At 39.6% G+C, this 15,318-nt stretch overlaps 1 protein-coding gene across 1 annotated transcript; it reads right to left on the bottom strand.

The window, feature by feature from the left end:
* Window positions 1-304: 304 nt before the first annotated feature.
* On the bottom strand, window positions 305-2,253 carry LOC149390007 (uncharacterized). The gene is made up of 8 exons (XM_089621710.1): window positions 1,902-2,253; window positions 1,793-1,826; window positions 1,579-1,713; window positions 1,404-1,493; window positions 1,264-1,329; window positions 1,095-1,189; window positions 908-955; window positions 305-838 (listed from the first exon to the last, which is right to left on the bottom strand). The coding sequence occupies exons 1-8, from the start codon at window positions 2,171-2,173 to the stop codon at window positions 718-720; spliced, it is 861 nt and encodes a 286-aa protein (XP_089477836.1). The 5' UTR covers window positions 2,174-2,253; the 3' UTR covers window positions 305-717.
* Between the last annotated feature and the right edge of the window lie 13,065 nt (window positions 2,254-15,318).

Genomic DNA, 15,318 nt, shown 5'->3' with positions numbered 1-15,318 from the left:
TATTTACAGTTTCACATTGCTATATAGCAAAGTTTCGTAAATCTTAGGTAAATAACCACGTTCACGTATTTGCACACATAAATTTACAAAAACACCGCACGCTCTTATTTCAATGAATGAGCAAACCAAGAATGTCACGTCATCTTTATGGCTATTTACTTGAGATTTACGAAACGTGGTTATATAACATCACAAACGTTTTAGTTGGTTAGTTACCTAATGTTTTGTTCTTTTTTTTGGTATTGCACATTGCATCCCATGGAGCTTGATAAATTCATAGTAGTTTATTCATAATAAAATACTCTTATTATCAAGATTCCTATAAATTACGTGCAAATCTTATTTATCTTTCCATGAAGAAATTACATAGGCTACGGCTTGCTTCATCTTTTAGCAAAAGATGAACTTCAGGTTCATACAAAAAATCCAAATTTTATGGTTGACTTAACGACAACACAAGGGAAAACGACGACATAACTCAGCGTAGAGTGGACTAAAGATAGTATTGCAGGAATAAATACGGGTACACCGGGCAAGAAGATGAAGCAGAAGCTCAGCGTGAACATGAAACAAGAGACACGCTAAGCATGTCTCTTGTTTCATGGGTGATTTACAGATATTGGACCACATTATGTGACTGCTCTAGTCATAAGAAGATATAGCATAACTAACTGCACTAGGACACACCATTTATTACCAACATTGCGTCCTTGGAAACTAATTCAATGTCCTCACATAAGCACGAGGAAACAACCTGGGGAACAAACTGTTCTTGGCTCTGAAAATCAGTGCGTATATCCCGTAACAAGGCACGTGAAACAAAGCCATCCCCAAATACCTGCACGGGCACATATATTATACATGTAAGATCATCATCGTAAAAGGGAGACCCACGAGAGAGACGTACCATAGGGGTGCCCATGGCGTGTTGAGCTCTAGAAAAGGATACGGCCACCTGTGAATATTGAAACCCCAATGTTAGAGCTCAATTCCCAGTGAGAGAGAAGAGAGAGAGTGAGGACACACATCTTTGATTTACATTGTAACCTGATGAAATGGATAGCAAGACTTGGGAAAGGGGTTTAATTACTTACCGAGTCGTGAAACCACAAGCGTGAACCGCCCATTGGAAACCCATGTAGACGCAACTCCACACCACAAAGTTAGCAAAGCCGAACCACGTGAATGGCTGGACCACAACAACACATATTACATCATATTTAGAGTCAGTTACAATTACATTGTTGTTTTGTCTCTACTTACAAGCCCATTCAGCACGGTGTCTCCGATGAGAAAAACCACATTCACTGTGTGAAGACACACTATCAACTGCACCAAAACACACTCATAAATAAAGCCTTTTATTTTTTTTTTTGCATAGTAAAAGAAGAAGCGATACTCACAAAGGTTAATTGGAAGTGGACGTTGACGTGCAGTGGAACCAAGAGACACCAGAACACGAGATCTGTCAGCACACAGGCACCTGCACAGGTCTGTCGTGCAACATACTCTTTTCTTTTATTTCACACTCTCTCAAAACTCTATTATGCAAATATTATATACAAGAAAGGAACTAACTTGATACATAGCTAGCATTAGGTGTCCCCAACAACCAGCTCCGCATTGAATCTCGTCTTTGAATTCTTCTTCCGGAGATTCCCTCTTCTTCTTCATCGACACCCAACACCCGTGCGCCGACATCACACTCGCCAACTACAAATCACCATTTTCATTTTCAATGTTACGAACAAATGCGGAGAGCTTTGACTTGCCTTGACTTTTCTTGACATACCCCAAAATAGGCCATGACTAATGCAAAAGTCCACCTGTATTACTCAATTATGAGTCGAATTTCTTTTCTTTGGGTACCCAAATTGTAAAAGAAATGGAATCGGACTCACTGGGTGTAGAAATAGAAGGCAAAAGCACCCATGAGAGAGACCATGTTGAAGAGAATGAGAGAGAGGGAAAGGAAAGCGAAGGCTCTGTAGATGAGGAGCCAAAGAGGGCTGAGAGTTCTCCAGCAACTATTCCACAAGTGGAATGACCTCACAGGCTCGTGACTCTTCTGGTTCTTGATGTGTTTCAGAGCCACCGCGGCTGGGACGAGGAGGATCGCAGCACATACCGGGACTTGCCATTGGAACCAGTACTCAAACCCTTGCTTCGACATTTCCAACCTCTACCCACAAGTCAAGTGACAACTGTTTGGAGTATCCATGTCTCTTCAAAAAAATACTTTTCAGAGTGGCAACAGAACGTTCTGTCAGAGGCTAGGCCAATCATTCCAAGCCCATTAATGATCGTATTGGGCTGTGCAACGCTATTTTTAACTAAAACTCATGTTAGACCTTTTTCATTTTTTTTAAGAGACCTTTGTTTTATGGGATATTTGCCTACTGAACTCCGAAGTTAAGCGTGCTTGGGCGAGAGCAGTACTAGGATGGGTAGGATGGGTGACCTCCTGGGAAGTCCTCGTGTTGCATCCCTCTTTAAAAATTTATCAAAAAAAAAAAAAAAAAACCGAAATTGTACCAAAGTTACCCACCCGCTTTTGCCTAAAATTGGACTATAATACCCCTACTTTCATTTTTTATTGGCTGCGTTTGGTTCAGGTTCAAAAACCTTGTTTTTGCTTTTAGAAAAAACTAAACTGCTTATTTGGTGTTTGGCAAAACTGTTTTTATAAAAAACTTCAAAAGCGATTTTAAATTTTGTACATGAGATGGAAAAACTATGATTCTTGACTTTTAGAAAAAGTGTTTTTAAGTTTGGTATATAAATTACTGTAATATCCTCGTACAAAATATTATATATATATGTATATAAATAAGTATTAATAATTATTATTTAATTATTAAGAACATGTCTATTTTATTCTTTTTACTATAATATATTTATTTTACCAAACGTTAAATCAGTTTTTGTTACCAGCAATAACTGTTATATAAACAGTTTACCAAACACCTTGTCAGTTTTTGAAAACAGAAGCACTTTTTTTTAAAACAAAGCTATGCCAAACAGGCCATTATCTCTCGTCCCCAATTCATCTGCTGTTTCTCCTCCGGAGCTTCACGCCTGTGAATTGATGTACGATCTCAGCTTCGCTTTGAACGACTTCGTGTCCGACATGTAGCTCGGGTGCCGATCGCCGCCGCCGTAGCACACGCTCTCTGCCGGAGTCACAGAGCGCACTCACTGCAGAATTTCCACGTGCTCTGCGCCGTCGAGAATCGACAATCCTCCGTCGGAAGAGATTCTCGCTAGCCGATTAGACCTATCGCCGAAGCCACCTCAAGCCGGAGAGCTTCGATCTCTTGCCGAGTCCCAGCCTGTGCGAATCAAGTGAAAGAGGCGGAGATGACGACGATGGCTTCGATCTCTCGATGAATCCCAGCCTGTGCGAATCAAGTGGTCTCCATCGTCGTTATCGTCTCGTCGAGCTTCGATCTCTCGCCGAGTCCCAGCCTGTGCGAACGGAGAATCTATTGCAGAGTTCGAATCAGATACACGACTCGCTCAGCTCGATCGATTTGTGGACTCAGCGTCGGAGATCGAGTCGAAGCCGTGTTGAGGCGGCCTGTTGTCAATGGTGCCCACAAGAAGAGTAGTAGTATCTATTTATGTACATTTGATGTCATATAGTCTTACGAAGACTCTTGCTTGTAATTGCTTATTCATTATTAATAAAGTTGAAACGTTCATTCATTCTTTCTTTGTTTGAAGCTTTATGATAAAACCTTAGTCTTTTAGTCTATAAACAAACTTAACAACTTACGAGGAGACAAATGTAGATTTGCATGAACAAACTCTTCGTAGTTTGCTTAAAACGATATATTCGCAATCTTAGGGTCAAAAGACTATTGACCTCAGTATGATTGTTAGAAGAATCTATGATGTCTGGTTATGAGGCATTGAGAGTTGGGGACTCTATAGTTCTTCTAGGTATCTTCCGAAGGTACTGAATTGACCAGTGCACTTCTAGAGACAATATAAGAACAAACCATTTAACCTCTTATGTCTCGAAGTCACTATGTATGAATTGCATCATGCTTACCTTAATCCTGAAATGAGACATGCCATTTCACACCTTAGTATTCTCATTTGAGAAAGTCAAAGTTCGGACTCACTATGTGATTCCGAACAAGGCCTATTGGTGAAGTACTAAGTTGTGAGTCTGTCATGAGTAACTTTGTGAAGTTCTCATAGATATGGAATTCATGTACAAGATTGCTGAAATGCAATGTATGTCACCTCATGCTTTGTTCCTTGGAGTGTGAATAAATGAACTGGCCAGTGTCCAAATTGAGTCCTGACTCTTTTGGATGAAACAATGTGACTTGTTAGCTCCTCGTCAATACATTGTTTCTAACTTATTCACAAGCGACAAAGGAGTTGAGGAAATAACAGCTAGAAGGGTAAAATGGTAATTTAGTAAATCCCGACTAGCTGATGACATTCATGAAGGGTAAGCATAGATAATATTCAGTGGATCCGCTCATCATAATTAGGTCGAATTCTTGAGTAGAAAACAAATTCATTTGAACCGAGAGATTTTCAGTGTCAGCTCTTTAGTGGAGTCAGTTGGCATTAAGCTAAACTTGGAAAAGGTTTGTGAACTTTTGAGTCCAAGTGTTTAGCTCAAGCTTTGTTCATTTGGGTCCATGAGGTCACTGTCACGAATCACATCGATAGGAATAGTTAAACTGGAAGCTAAGTCAAAACAAGAACGAGACAGTTTTACGAAAATTGTCAAAAGAGTATTTTTGTCTTTTTGGACATAGGACGAAAAGAATGTCAATAATTTTTTTTTTTGACATTGTCATATGATGACAAATGAAATAAATGTTACTCAGCCATATTAGTGTAATTGGGCCTTGAGGATTAATTTCATTTCATAGAATTTTACTTGAAAATTCTTAATGGGCTTTTCTTATGTTGTCATGAACAAATGAAGAAACATCTAGAAGCTCCTTCTAGAAGCTCAAATTTCGTCCAACCCAAGGAAAATAAGGCTGAATTTCGTTCATGCCATAGTGGGAAAGAGAGTTTATTTTGTGCATTGATGTATGAAGATACTTGCCAAAAGAAAAAGGGGAAACAAATTTCCTTAAGAAGGAAAGTGCATTTTCGGCCAACTAAGAGGAAAAGAGGAAACTACCTTTTGAAGGTAATCCTCCTCCTATAAATAGGAGCCTCATTCCTCACATTTCATTCATCCAAGTTTAAGAGATTTGAGAGACTCTCTCTCTAGAACTTGGCCGAAAATCCTCTCTCTCTCTAGTTTATTTTCGATATTTTCTTGTCTTGGCACCTAGGTCCTCACTCGACCTAGTGTTTAGCTCTGCGACTTCGAGACTCGTTCTTAAGTCGTAGCGTTTAAAAGTGCCCACTCACTGATTCCTTCTTTTCGAGTGATTTAGTGATAGAAACTTTCGTGGTTGCTCGAGGTGCCGAGGAAAGAAAGAGAGACGTGCCGCGAGGGGAGACGAGCGTTGCGAACTTTCCAAAAGCTTCTTCAAAGTTCAAGCTTCAAGAAAGGTTAGTAAACTTCTAGCTCATATTGGTTTTAATTACATGTACTTGCACTTGTCTAGGTTAGTAAAAACTGTTTTACTAGTAAAAGAAAATTTTTAAAATTCCGCCGCTTACCGAAGCGTTAATTATTTTCTCAAACCCTAGATCGATTCCAACAAATGGTATCAGAGCTATGGTCAAAGAGATGCATGTACATGTTTTTAAAATTATGAGCTTGAAAATCGTTTTCGAAAGTTTACTAATTTTGTGACAAGTTAGAATTGTTATCTTAGATTTTTTTTAATTTATTGCTCATGTCTTTAAATTAAAAAGCATGTTGATTTTCTATGAGTTTGGGATGTTTTTAAAACACATTAGAATCAGTTCTAAAAGTTTTTAATTTTTTATATTGAAAAACGTGTTTTAAAGGTTTGAGAAATTTTGAGTAAAATTTTGTGACTAGTTATATTGTCTTGCTAGTTTCGTTTATTTACTTGAATCATTTTATGCATGTTGTTATTTCTTTTATTCTATGTTATTACCCTGCTAATAAAACACAAATAAAAGCTTTAAACAACATCTTAAAACGTTCCGTTACACTCGATTCTTTTTCGCACCTAAAAGGACCAAGCTTTAATTATTTCTTTTTCTTCGAGCTGGAGTAAACCCGCATTAAAAGTGGCATAACTCTCTGCTCAAAAATCTAAATTTAATGATTCTTAAATCAAATTAAAGCTCTGTCTGTCCTCTGTCCAATGCCACCGGTTTCGGCTCAAAAGGACATCGGAGCCGTCAGATATGGCGATTTTACTCCGAGGTGCGCGGCTGTCTGAAACTCCAGTTTTTTAGAAATCCGGATTTTCAAACCCCACTACCATGAGTTATAGAACTCTAATGAGAAAATTTTCTTGAGCAAAATGTTTTTCATATGATTATAAACATGATGTGTAAGATTAAAAGTTTTGATTTTGAAAGATTAATTGAAATTGAGTTTTTACAAAACTAGTTTTAATTTTGAAAAACCGTTTTCACTTTCAAACTTGAAAATATTTTGTCACCCAAATCAAATAAGTTTTCAAAATGTTTTCAAAACTATATCTATATCACATATGTTCAAAATCTATATGCTCTTGAAAATTTGAGTGAGAGGTCTCTTTGTAGACAAGCCGAAAAATAAAAAGATGTGTAATCTCAAACTTTCAAGTGTTCGAGTGAGTTGAAGTTCACACTTCCCTCATGCACTTTCCCGAAATAGAAAATAGGAAAAGATCGAGTATGTACCTTGTGCCTTTATGCACTAATACTACTCTGAACATGTCGATCTAGGATTCTCTTCTAGTTGTCCGCTCTGTCGCTCTCTAACTAGGAAATTTGTTTCCGAAATTATAAGAGTCGATGAACCAACTCCAAAAACTAAGTGGGAGGGTTATACTTGTTGTTTGTAACCCACGATCCCCAACACTAATGAAAAGTGCAAGTGTCGCCGGACTAAGAGTCACCCTCGTGGCCCTCTCTTAAATGAGAGTACTCAAGGGCGCTTTGCTCTGATCATTGCTCAATGAGCTACGTCCAAGAGTGAGACGATGATGGCAAGGCCTCCCCTTGGGGGATTGTTTTTCAAAGTTGACCTTTTGGACTAAGTGGTTGGTTGCACACTTAGGCTCAATCCCTAGTAATCCTCCCTCGAGGCCCTGCGAAAGAATGTGAGTGATCAAACCAATTTACAAGGTGGCTAGTCAAAATAGATGTATTGACATCTTGGCTTAGCATTAATGATGTGTCATTTACTTATAAAAGGAGATTTTTTGCGGCCTTCTCTTGAGGGAGTAAATTATCGTTTGGTTTATAACACCTTTGGATTTTATAAAAGTCTTAATAAAACTTAAATCCTAAACCAAAGACTAATCATAAACTTGTTTCAACTTATATAGGCAATATGTCTCTCAACCATCTCTCAATCTTTCTTTCCTCGATCAAACTCGAAAACGAAAACTACGTAGATTCAAAACGTAACCTCGACATATTTCCTACCATTAACAAGCACAAATGGGTACTCACCACCCCGTGTCCTCCTCTGACGAATGATGATTCAACTCAATAGGATAATGACGCCGTAGCGGCCTGGGTTCGATCCGATGAGATTGTGAGGTGCTATATCTTGGCATCTATGAACAATATGCTGAAAGAGCAATATCGTAACATCGAGACTGCCGCCAAAATGCTCTACAATCTCCTTGAGATGTTTGGAGGGCAATGGCGTCAAACAAGGCAACAAGCAGTCCGACAGTTTATGAACTGTCACATGAAGGCTAGGACTCCTGTTGGAGACTTTATGATATTGATCATTAGTCATCTGAGTAAAATGGAAATCCTAGGATCTAAGATTGATGGGAAGAATATCATAGATATGATCTTAGATACTCTCCCCGCATCTCTTGATACCTCCAAGATGAACTACTCCATAAACAAGCTAGAGTACACTGTTACCAAGCTTATGATGGAACTTCGCACTGCTGTGGGTCTCACTAAGAGAAAGAGGAATCAAGGAGAGGCACATGCTACTGAGCACAAAGCCTCCGCCTCTAGAACTGAGAAGGGACCTTACAAGGCCGATAAAAAGAACTGTCCTGCCTATCTCAAAGCAAAGGAACATAGTATTGTACTAGTTACCGAAGCATGCTTAGTAGCTGATAATGTATCAACGTGGATTCTTGACTCCGCTGCTACTAACCATATTTGCTGTTCCTTGAATGGTTTCAAGAAAACCAAAAGCTTAGAGGAATGCGAGTTCTGTTTCAAATGGGGTGATGGGAGCCTGGTGTCTGCAAAGGCTGTGGGATCCGTGACGCTGTCTTTTGAAGACCGCACTTTAAACTTGAATAATGTATATTTTGTTCCTACCTTTGGGAAGAACTTAATATCCGTTGCTCGTCTTCGTGAGCAAGATTATTGTTTAAAGTTCACTAAGAATGGAATTCGTATTTCGTTTCCTGATAATTCTTTTGTCACTGATGCATGTATGAAGAATGCTCTTTTCTACATCTATCCCACCCAACCTTCTCTTTTAGACACCGAAATAGATAATGATCTAATTAGGGAGCCAAAGAGGATCAAACTTTCTGAATCCTCCGATCTAACAAAATCAACACACCTATGGCACTTAAGACTTGGTCATATCAGTCTAGAAAGGATTAAGAGACTTGTGATGGATGGTCCACTCCAAGCCTCTGCAATAGGTTCACTACCTACTTGTGAATCCTGCATAGAAGGAAAAATGACTAAGCGACCTTTCTCTGATAAAGGTCGAAGAGCCACTGAGTTGCTGGAACTAATACATCTGATGTATGTGGTCCGCTCAGCCAACAGGCACGTGGAGGATACGAATACTTCGTTACCTTCACTGATGATTACTCACGATATGGGTTTGTCTATTTGCTCAAACACAAATCCGAGACCTTTAACGTATTTAAGGTCTTTAGGGCTTTAGTGGAAAAGCAAACTGGCAAAGTGATCAAAACTCTTCGATCTGATCGAGGTGGTGAGTATATGTCTGGAGAGTTCGATGACTTTCTTAAAGAAGAAGGTATTGCTTCTCAGCTTACCGCACCTGGCACACCTCAACAAAACGGAGTGTCAGAGAGAAGAAACCGAACTCTTATGGAGATGGTTAGATCGATGATGAGTTACTCGTCACTCCCGCTTTCCTTTTGGGGATATGCCCTCGAAACAGCCGCTTACATTCTGAACCAAGTTCCGTCTAAAACGGTTCCTGGTACTCCTTATGAAAGATGGACTGGCCGTAAAGTAAGTTTGGGCCACATCCGAATTTGGGGTTGCCCTGCACATGTGCTAAGGCAAAAGACTAGCAAGTTGGCTAGTAGGTCAGAATTGTACCTGTTTGTAGGATATCCAAAGGAAACCAAAGGTTTCATTTTCTATAGTCCCGAGGACGATAAGACTTTCGTTAGCACGAATGCTCGTTTCCTCGAGGAGGACTTTATGAAAGATGCAAAACCTAGAAGCAAAATTGTGCTTGAAGAAAAGTTGGGTGAGGAAGCTTCTACCTCATCTGTAAGAACTGTTCTTACCCCAACTGAAACACAACCTAACTCATCAGAATCTCGTCAAGTAGTACTTCGACGTAGTGGGAGGGCTGTTCAACAGCCTGACAGGTACATGTCTTATGGAGACTCTCTTGTAGCCGTCTCCGACATGGATGACCCTGTTTCCTATAGCCAAGCGATGGCTTGTTCTGAATCAAACCTTTGGCTTGACGCCATGAAAGTTGAAATGCACTCGATGTATGTCAACAAAGTCTGGAAACTTGTAGACCTTCCTGAAGGGATTAAACCTGTGGGGTGTAAGTGGATATACAAGAAGAAAATGGGTCCTGATGGGAACGTCGAGACGTTCAAAGCACGACTTGTGGCGAAGGGTTATACCCAACAAGAAGAGATTGACTATGAAGAAACCTTCTCGCCAGTCGCGATGCTTAAATCCATCCGCATACTCCTATCCATAGCTGCAGCTCTCGACTATGAGATCTGGCAAATGGATGTCAAGACAGCCTTTCTGAATGGCAATCTTGACGAGCGCATTTACATGGCTCAACCAGACGGTTTCGTGGATAAAGGTCAAGAGACCAAGGTTTGTGAGTTGCTTAAATCCATTTATGGACTAAAGCAAGCATCTAGGTCATGGAATATTAGATTCGATGAAACTGTAAAGAGCTTCGGCTTTGAACAGTCAATAGATGAGCCTTGTGTTTACAAGTTAATACACGAAGGCAAAGTTGTGTTTCTGGTACTATATGTCGATGATATACTACTCATTGGTAATGACGTGGGTAAGTTATCTGAGGTTAAGGTCTGGCTGGCAAAGCAATTCGATATGAAGGATCTAGGAGAAGCTGCGTACATTCTGGGGATCCAAATCTTTCGAGATAGGAAAAACCGGACCCTGTCGCTCTCTCAAGCATCTTATATTGATAAGGTAATGGATCGCTTCTCGATGCAAGACTCTAAGAAGGGCCAAACACCCTTTAGGCATGGAGTTTCACTCTCTAAGGACCAGTCTCCCGAGACTGCATAAGAGATTGAAGACATGAGGAAAATTCCTTACGCCTCTGCCGTAGGAAGCCTCATGTATGCTATGCTTTGCACTAGACCTGATATATGTTTCGCCGTTGGCGTAGTTAGCCGTTTCCAATCCAACCCTGGACCCGAGCACTGGATTGCTGTTAAGCATGTTCTTAAGTATCTTCGAAGAACTAGGAACTTGATGCTTACATACTCAGGTACTGACCTGACTATGACGGGATATACCGACTCCAATTTTCAAGCGGATAAGGATTCCAGGAAATCCACTTCGGGATCTGTGTTCATCCTAAATGGTGGAGCTGTTGTGTGGAGAAGTATTAAGCAATCTTGCATTGCTGACTCCACAATGGAAGCAGAATATGTGGCTGCTTGTGGAGCATCCAAAGAGGCTGTATGGCTTAGAAAATTCCTTAAGTATTTGGAAGTTGTTCCAAACGTCGACGAGCCCATGACCCTTTATTGTGATAATAGTGGGGCTGTCGCTAACTCAAAGGAACCTCGAAGCCATAAGCGCTCTAAGCATATAGAGAGGAAATACCATTTGATTCGAGAGATCGCGCAGCGCGGAGACGTGGAGGTGAAGTAGATCTCTGGCAGATCCATTCACCAAGGCCCTAGCGAACAAGGTCTTCGACCAACATCGTGAGGGATTAGGCATGTAGGACTACTCACATCTTCTTTGAGTCAAGTGGGAGTTTGTTGTCAATGGTGCCCATAAGAAGAGTAGTAGTATCTATTTATGTACATTTGATGTCATATAGTCTTACGAAGACTCTTGCTTGTAATTGCTTATTCATTATTAATAAAGTTGAAACGTTCATTCATTCTTTCTTTGTTTGAAGCTTTATGATAAAACCTTAGTCTTTTAGTCCATAAACAAACTTAACAACTTACGAGGAGACAAATGTAGATTTGCATGAACAAACTCTTCATAGTTTGCTTAAAACGATATATTCGCAATCTTAGGGTCAAAGGACTATTGACCTCAGTATGATTGTTAGAAGAATCTATGATGTCTGGTTATGAGGCATTGAGAGTTGGGGACTCTATAGTTCTTCTAGGTATCTTCCGAAGGTACTGAATTGACCAGTGCACTTCTAGAGACAATATAAGAACAAACCATTTAACCTCTTATGTCTCGAAGTCACTATGTATGAATTGCATCATGCTTACCTTAATCCTGAAATGAGACATGCCATTTCACACCTTAGTATTCTCATTTGAGAAAGTCAAAGTTCGGACTCACTATGTGATTCCGAACAAGGCCTATTGGTGAAGTACTAAGTTGTGAGTCTGTCATGAGTAACTTTGTGAAGTTCTCATAGATATGGAATTCATGTACAAGATTGCTGAAATGCAATGTATGTCACCTCATGCTTTGTTCCTTGGAGTGTGAATAAATGAACTGGCCAGTGTCCAAATTGAGTCCTGACTCTTTTGGATGAAACAATGTGACTTGTTAGCTCCTCGTCAATACATTGTTTCTAACTTATTCACAAGCGACAAAGGAGTTGAGGAAATAACAGCTAGAAGGGTAAAATGGTAATTTAGTAAATCCCGACTAGCTGATGACATTCATGAAGGGTAAGCATAGATAATATTCAGTGGATCCGCTCATCATAATTAGGTCGAATTCTTGAGTAGAAAACAAATTCATTTGAACCGAGAGATTTTCAGTGTCAGCTCTTTAGTGGAGTCAGTTGGCATTAAGCTAAACTTGGAAAAGGTTTGTGAACTTTTGAGTCCAAGTGTTTAGCTCAAGCTTTGTTCATTTGGGTCCATGAGGTCACTGTCACGAATCACATCGATAGGAATAGTTAAACTGGAAGCTAAGTCAAAACAAGAACGAGACAGTTTTACGAAAATTGTCAAAAGAGTATTTTTGTCTTTTTGGACATAGGACGAAAAGAATGTCAATAATTTTTTTTTTTGACATTGTCATATGATGACAAATGAAATAAATGTTACTCAGCCATATTAGTGTAATTGGGCCTTGAGGATTAATTTCATTTCATAGAATTTTACTTGAAAATTCTTAATGGGCTTTTCTTATGTTGTCATGAACAAATGAAGAAACATCTAGAAGCTCCTTCTAGAAGCTCAAATTTCGTCCAACCCAAGGAAAATAAGGCTGAATTTCGTTCATGCCATAGTGGGAAAGAGAGTTTATTTTGTGCATTGATGTATGAAGATACTTGCCAAAAGAAAAAGGGGAAACAAATTTCCTTAAGAAGGAAAGTGCATTTTCGGCCAACTAAGAGGAAAAGAGGAAACTACCTTTTGAAGGTAATCCTCCTCCTATAAATAGGAGCCTCATTCCTCACATTTCATTCATCCAAGTTTAAGAGATTTGAGAGACTCTCTCTCTAGAACTTGGCCGAAAATCCTCTCTCTCTAGAACTTGGCCGAAAATCCTCTCTCTCTCTCTAGTTTATTTTCGATATTTTCTTGTCTTGGCACCTAGGTCCTCACTCGACCTAGTGTTTAGCTCTGCGACTTCGAGACTCGTTCTTAAGTCGTAGCGTTTAAAAGTGCCCACTCACTGATTCCTTCTTTTCGAGTGATTTAGTGATAGAAACTTTCGTGGTTGCTCGAGGTGCCGAGGAAAGAAAGAGAGACGTGCTGCGAGGGGAGACGACCGTTGCGAACTTTCCAAAAGCTTCTTCAAAGTTCAAGCTTCAAGAAAGGTTAGTAAACTTCTAGCTCATATTGGTTTTAATTACATGTACTTGCACTTGTCTAGGTTAGTAAAAACTGTTTTACTAGTAAAAGAAAATTTTTAAAATTCCGCCGCTTACCGAAGCGTTAATTATTTTCTCAAACCCTAGATCGATTCATTGAATCACCAAACCCTAGATCGATTATTTTCTCAAACCCTAGATCGATTCATTGAAGCGTTAATTATTTTTAAAATATTTCATTGAATTTTTGTCCGAGATATTTGAACGGTTTAATTGTTTGGAAGATATCATTTCGAGATCTTTATTTTGTTTGGATTTTTTAAGCTGGTGACCTTCAGAAGGGTAAGCTTTTAATTAATAACCTCTTATGTTTGCTTAATATTTTTATATTTATTTTTCTTATTTATTTTTTCGAATTTACGAAAATAGCCTCTTAAAACCCATCCCATTTGAATGAGGGTAACGAACCAAACCCATCACAGGTTGCCCCAAAACCCTCCCAAATCCTCCCTTGTGGCCGCAGGGAACACACCACCAAGAAGACCTCCAAGAACCAAACCCCCAAAAGACAGGCTGAAACCCATCCCCCCAAAACCCTCCCAAATCTGAAACCACATAAGCCGCTCTCGGTGGAAGAAGCCAACGTGGACGTGAATGCGCGTGACCGGTGGGATTTGGCGGCGCTCTACTACGGCTGCCTCGCCGGCCATCTCGACGCCGCGAGGCTTCTTCTCGAGTCCGGCGTGATCTGCTCCGAGCGCACGTTCGACGGCGATCGCTGTCACTACGCCGCTTTGAACCTCAAAGTCCGAAAGCTTCTCAAGTCGTTTGAGGCTCGTCCTCCTCCGCTCCCGCCGCTCAACGCCGCCCTCCGAGACCTCTTCCTCACTTCGCCACCCAATCTCCCTCCGCCGCTTCCACTCTTCAACTCCGCAGGTATATCTATATCTTGTATACGCGTCTCTATTATGTATTGTCGTATTAAGCTGTTGATTTTCTTGATTAGCGATTGCTTGATTGGCTGAGTGTTCTTGGTAATTGAGTATGTTTGAGTGTTGTTTGGGGTTTGATTGGTCTGATTATAGAAAAATGGTGCGCGGTAAGATCTGTTGTAGTAAACTAGTTCTAGTGACCGATTTAGAGAGAGAGTAGATTCAAAATTTCCTTTGCTAAATATTACGTTAAAAATCAAAAGAAGCTATTTTGTAACACAGTCTACTAGTATTTCATCCAATTAGTCATTTCTTTGATTCTATAATCACGTTTTTTAAATGACAATGCTTCCTAAACGTTGTTTAACAAGAACGATGCAATTTTTTGTTTTGTTTTTGCTGTACACGAATTATTTTAGATTCACAAGATCTTAGATTCACCATTTATCTTGTTCTACGTTTTCTCGGTTCCGTATATGTTCGCGAAGCAATTTTCCGGGGAGAATTTCTTAATGAGCTTTCAGAGCCTTTTTTTTAAGGAGTCTCGAATGGAAAGATCGGAGATCGAATAACCAAAAGTTCCCGTGTATCTTTGTCGTAACAACTCTGACTGAAATCGATAGAAAATTTGGGGGTTCTTTTAAGTAAATACTAAATAGCACTGTGAGCAACAAGGATTTTTTAAGCTGGTGACCTTCTTTTAAGCCGCTCTAGTTTTATATTTTTTTCTCTCTTTATTTAAATCTCATAAGCATTGAAATTTCATCTATTTGAATGTAGATCACAAAAAAAAAATATGTCGATACCAGAATTTGAAGATGACTCGGGAACAATAGGTTCAACGCCACCAAATTTACATAATAATGTCGAGCAGGTACGACTTTTTTTTATACTTTTTCCTTGCTTGATATGATATGAATAAATACTCAAATAAAAGTATATAAATTACAGGTTCCGGATGCCGCTCGTCCAATATTCAAATTGGATGTCGATAGAAGAAACTTCAAATGTAAAATTGGAGTAAAATGTCTATTGGCCGAAATTGTGGATTTCCTAACAGAAGTGTTGAAAGACTATCCAGAAGGTTTG

Source organism: Urtica dioica, chromosome 8 (genome assembly GCF_054948205.1).
Source record: "Urtica dioica subsp. dioica isolate 48M chromosome 8, U.dioica_male_clone48M_v1_H2, whole genome shotgun sequence".
Lineage (NCBI taxonomy): Eukaryota > Viridiplantae > Streptophyta > Magnoliopsida > Rosales > Urticaceae > Urtica > Urtica dioica.
The sequence above is the reverse complement of the archived record's forward strand: the minus strand, read 5'-3'. Positions and strand labels throughout refer to the sequence as shown.

What these genes read in the sequence shown, in the direction of transcription:
- LOC149390007 (XM_089621710.1), bottom strand. Translation starts at nt 2,173, where the DNA reads ATGTCGAAGCAAGGGTTTGAGTACTGGTTCCAATGGCAAGTCCCGGTA. An exon ending in TAGTCATGGCCTATTTTGGG is followed by an intron (nt 1,714 to 1,792) that starts GTATGTCAAGAA and finishes GGTGATTTGTAG; the next exon opens with TTGGCGAGTGTGATGTCGGC. An exon ending in ACACCGTGCTGAATGGGCTT is followed by an intron (nt 1,190 to 1,263) that starts GTAAGTAGAGAC and finishes GTTGTGGTCCAG; the next exon opens with CCATTCACGTGGTTCGGCTT.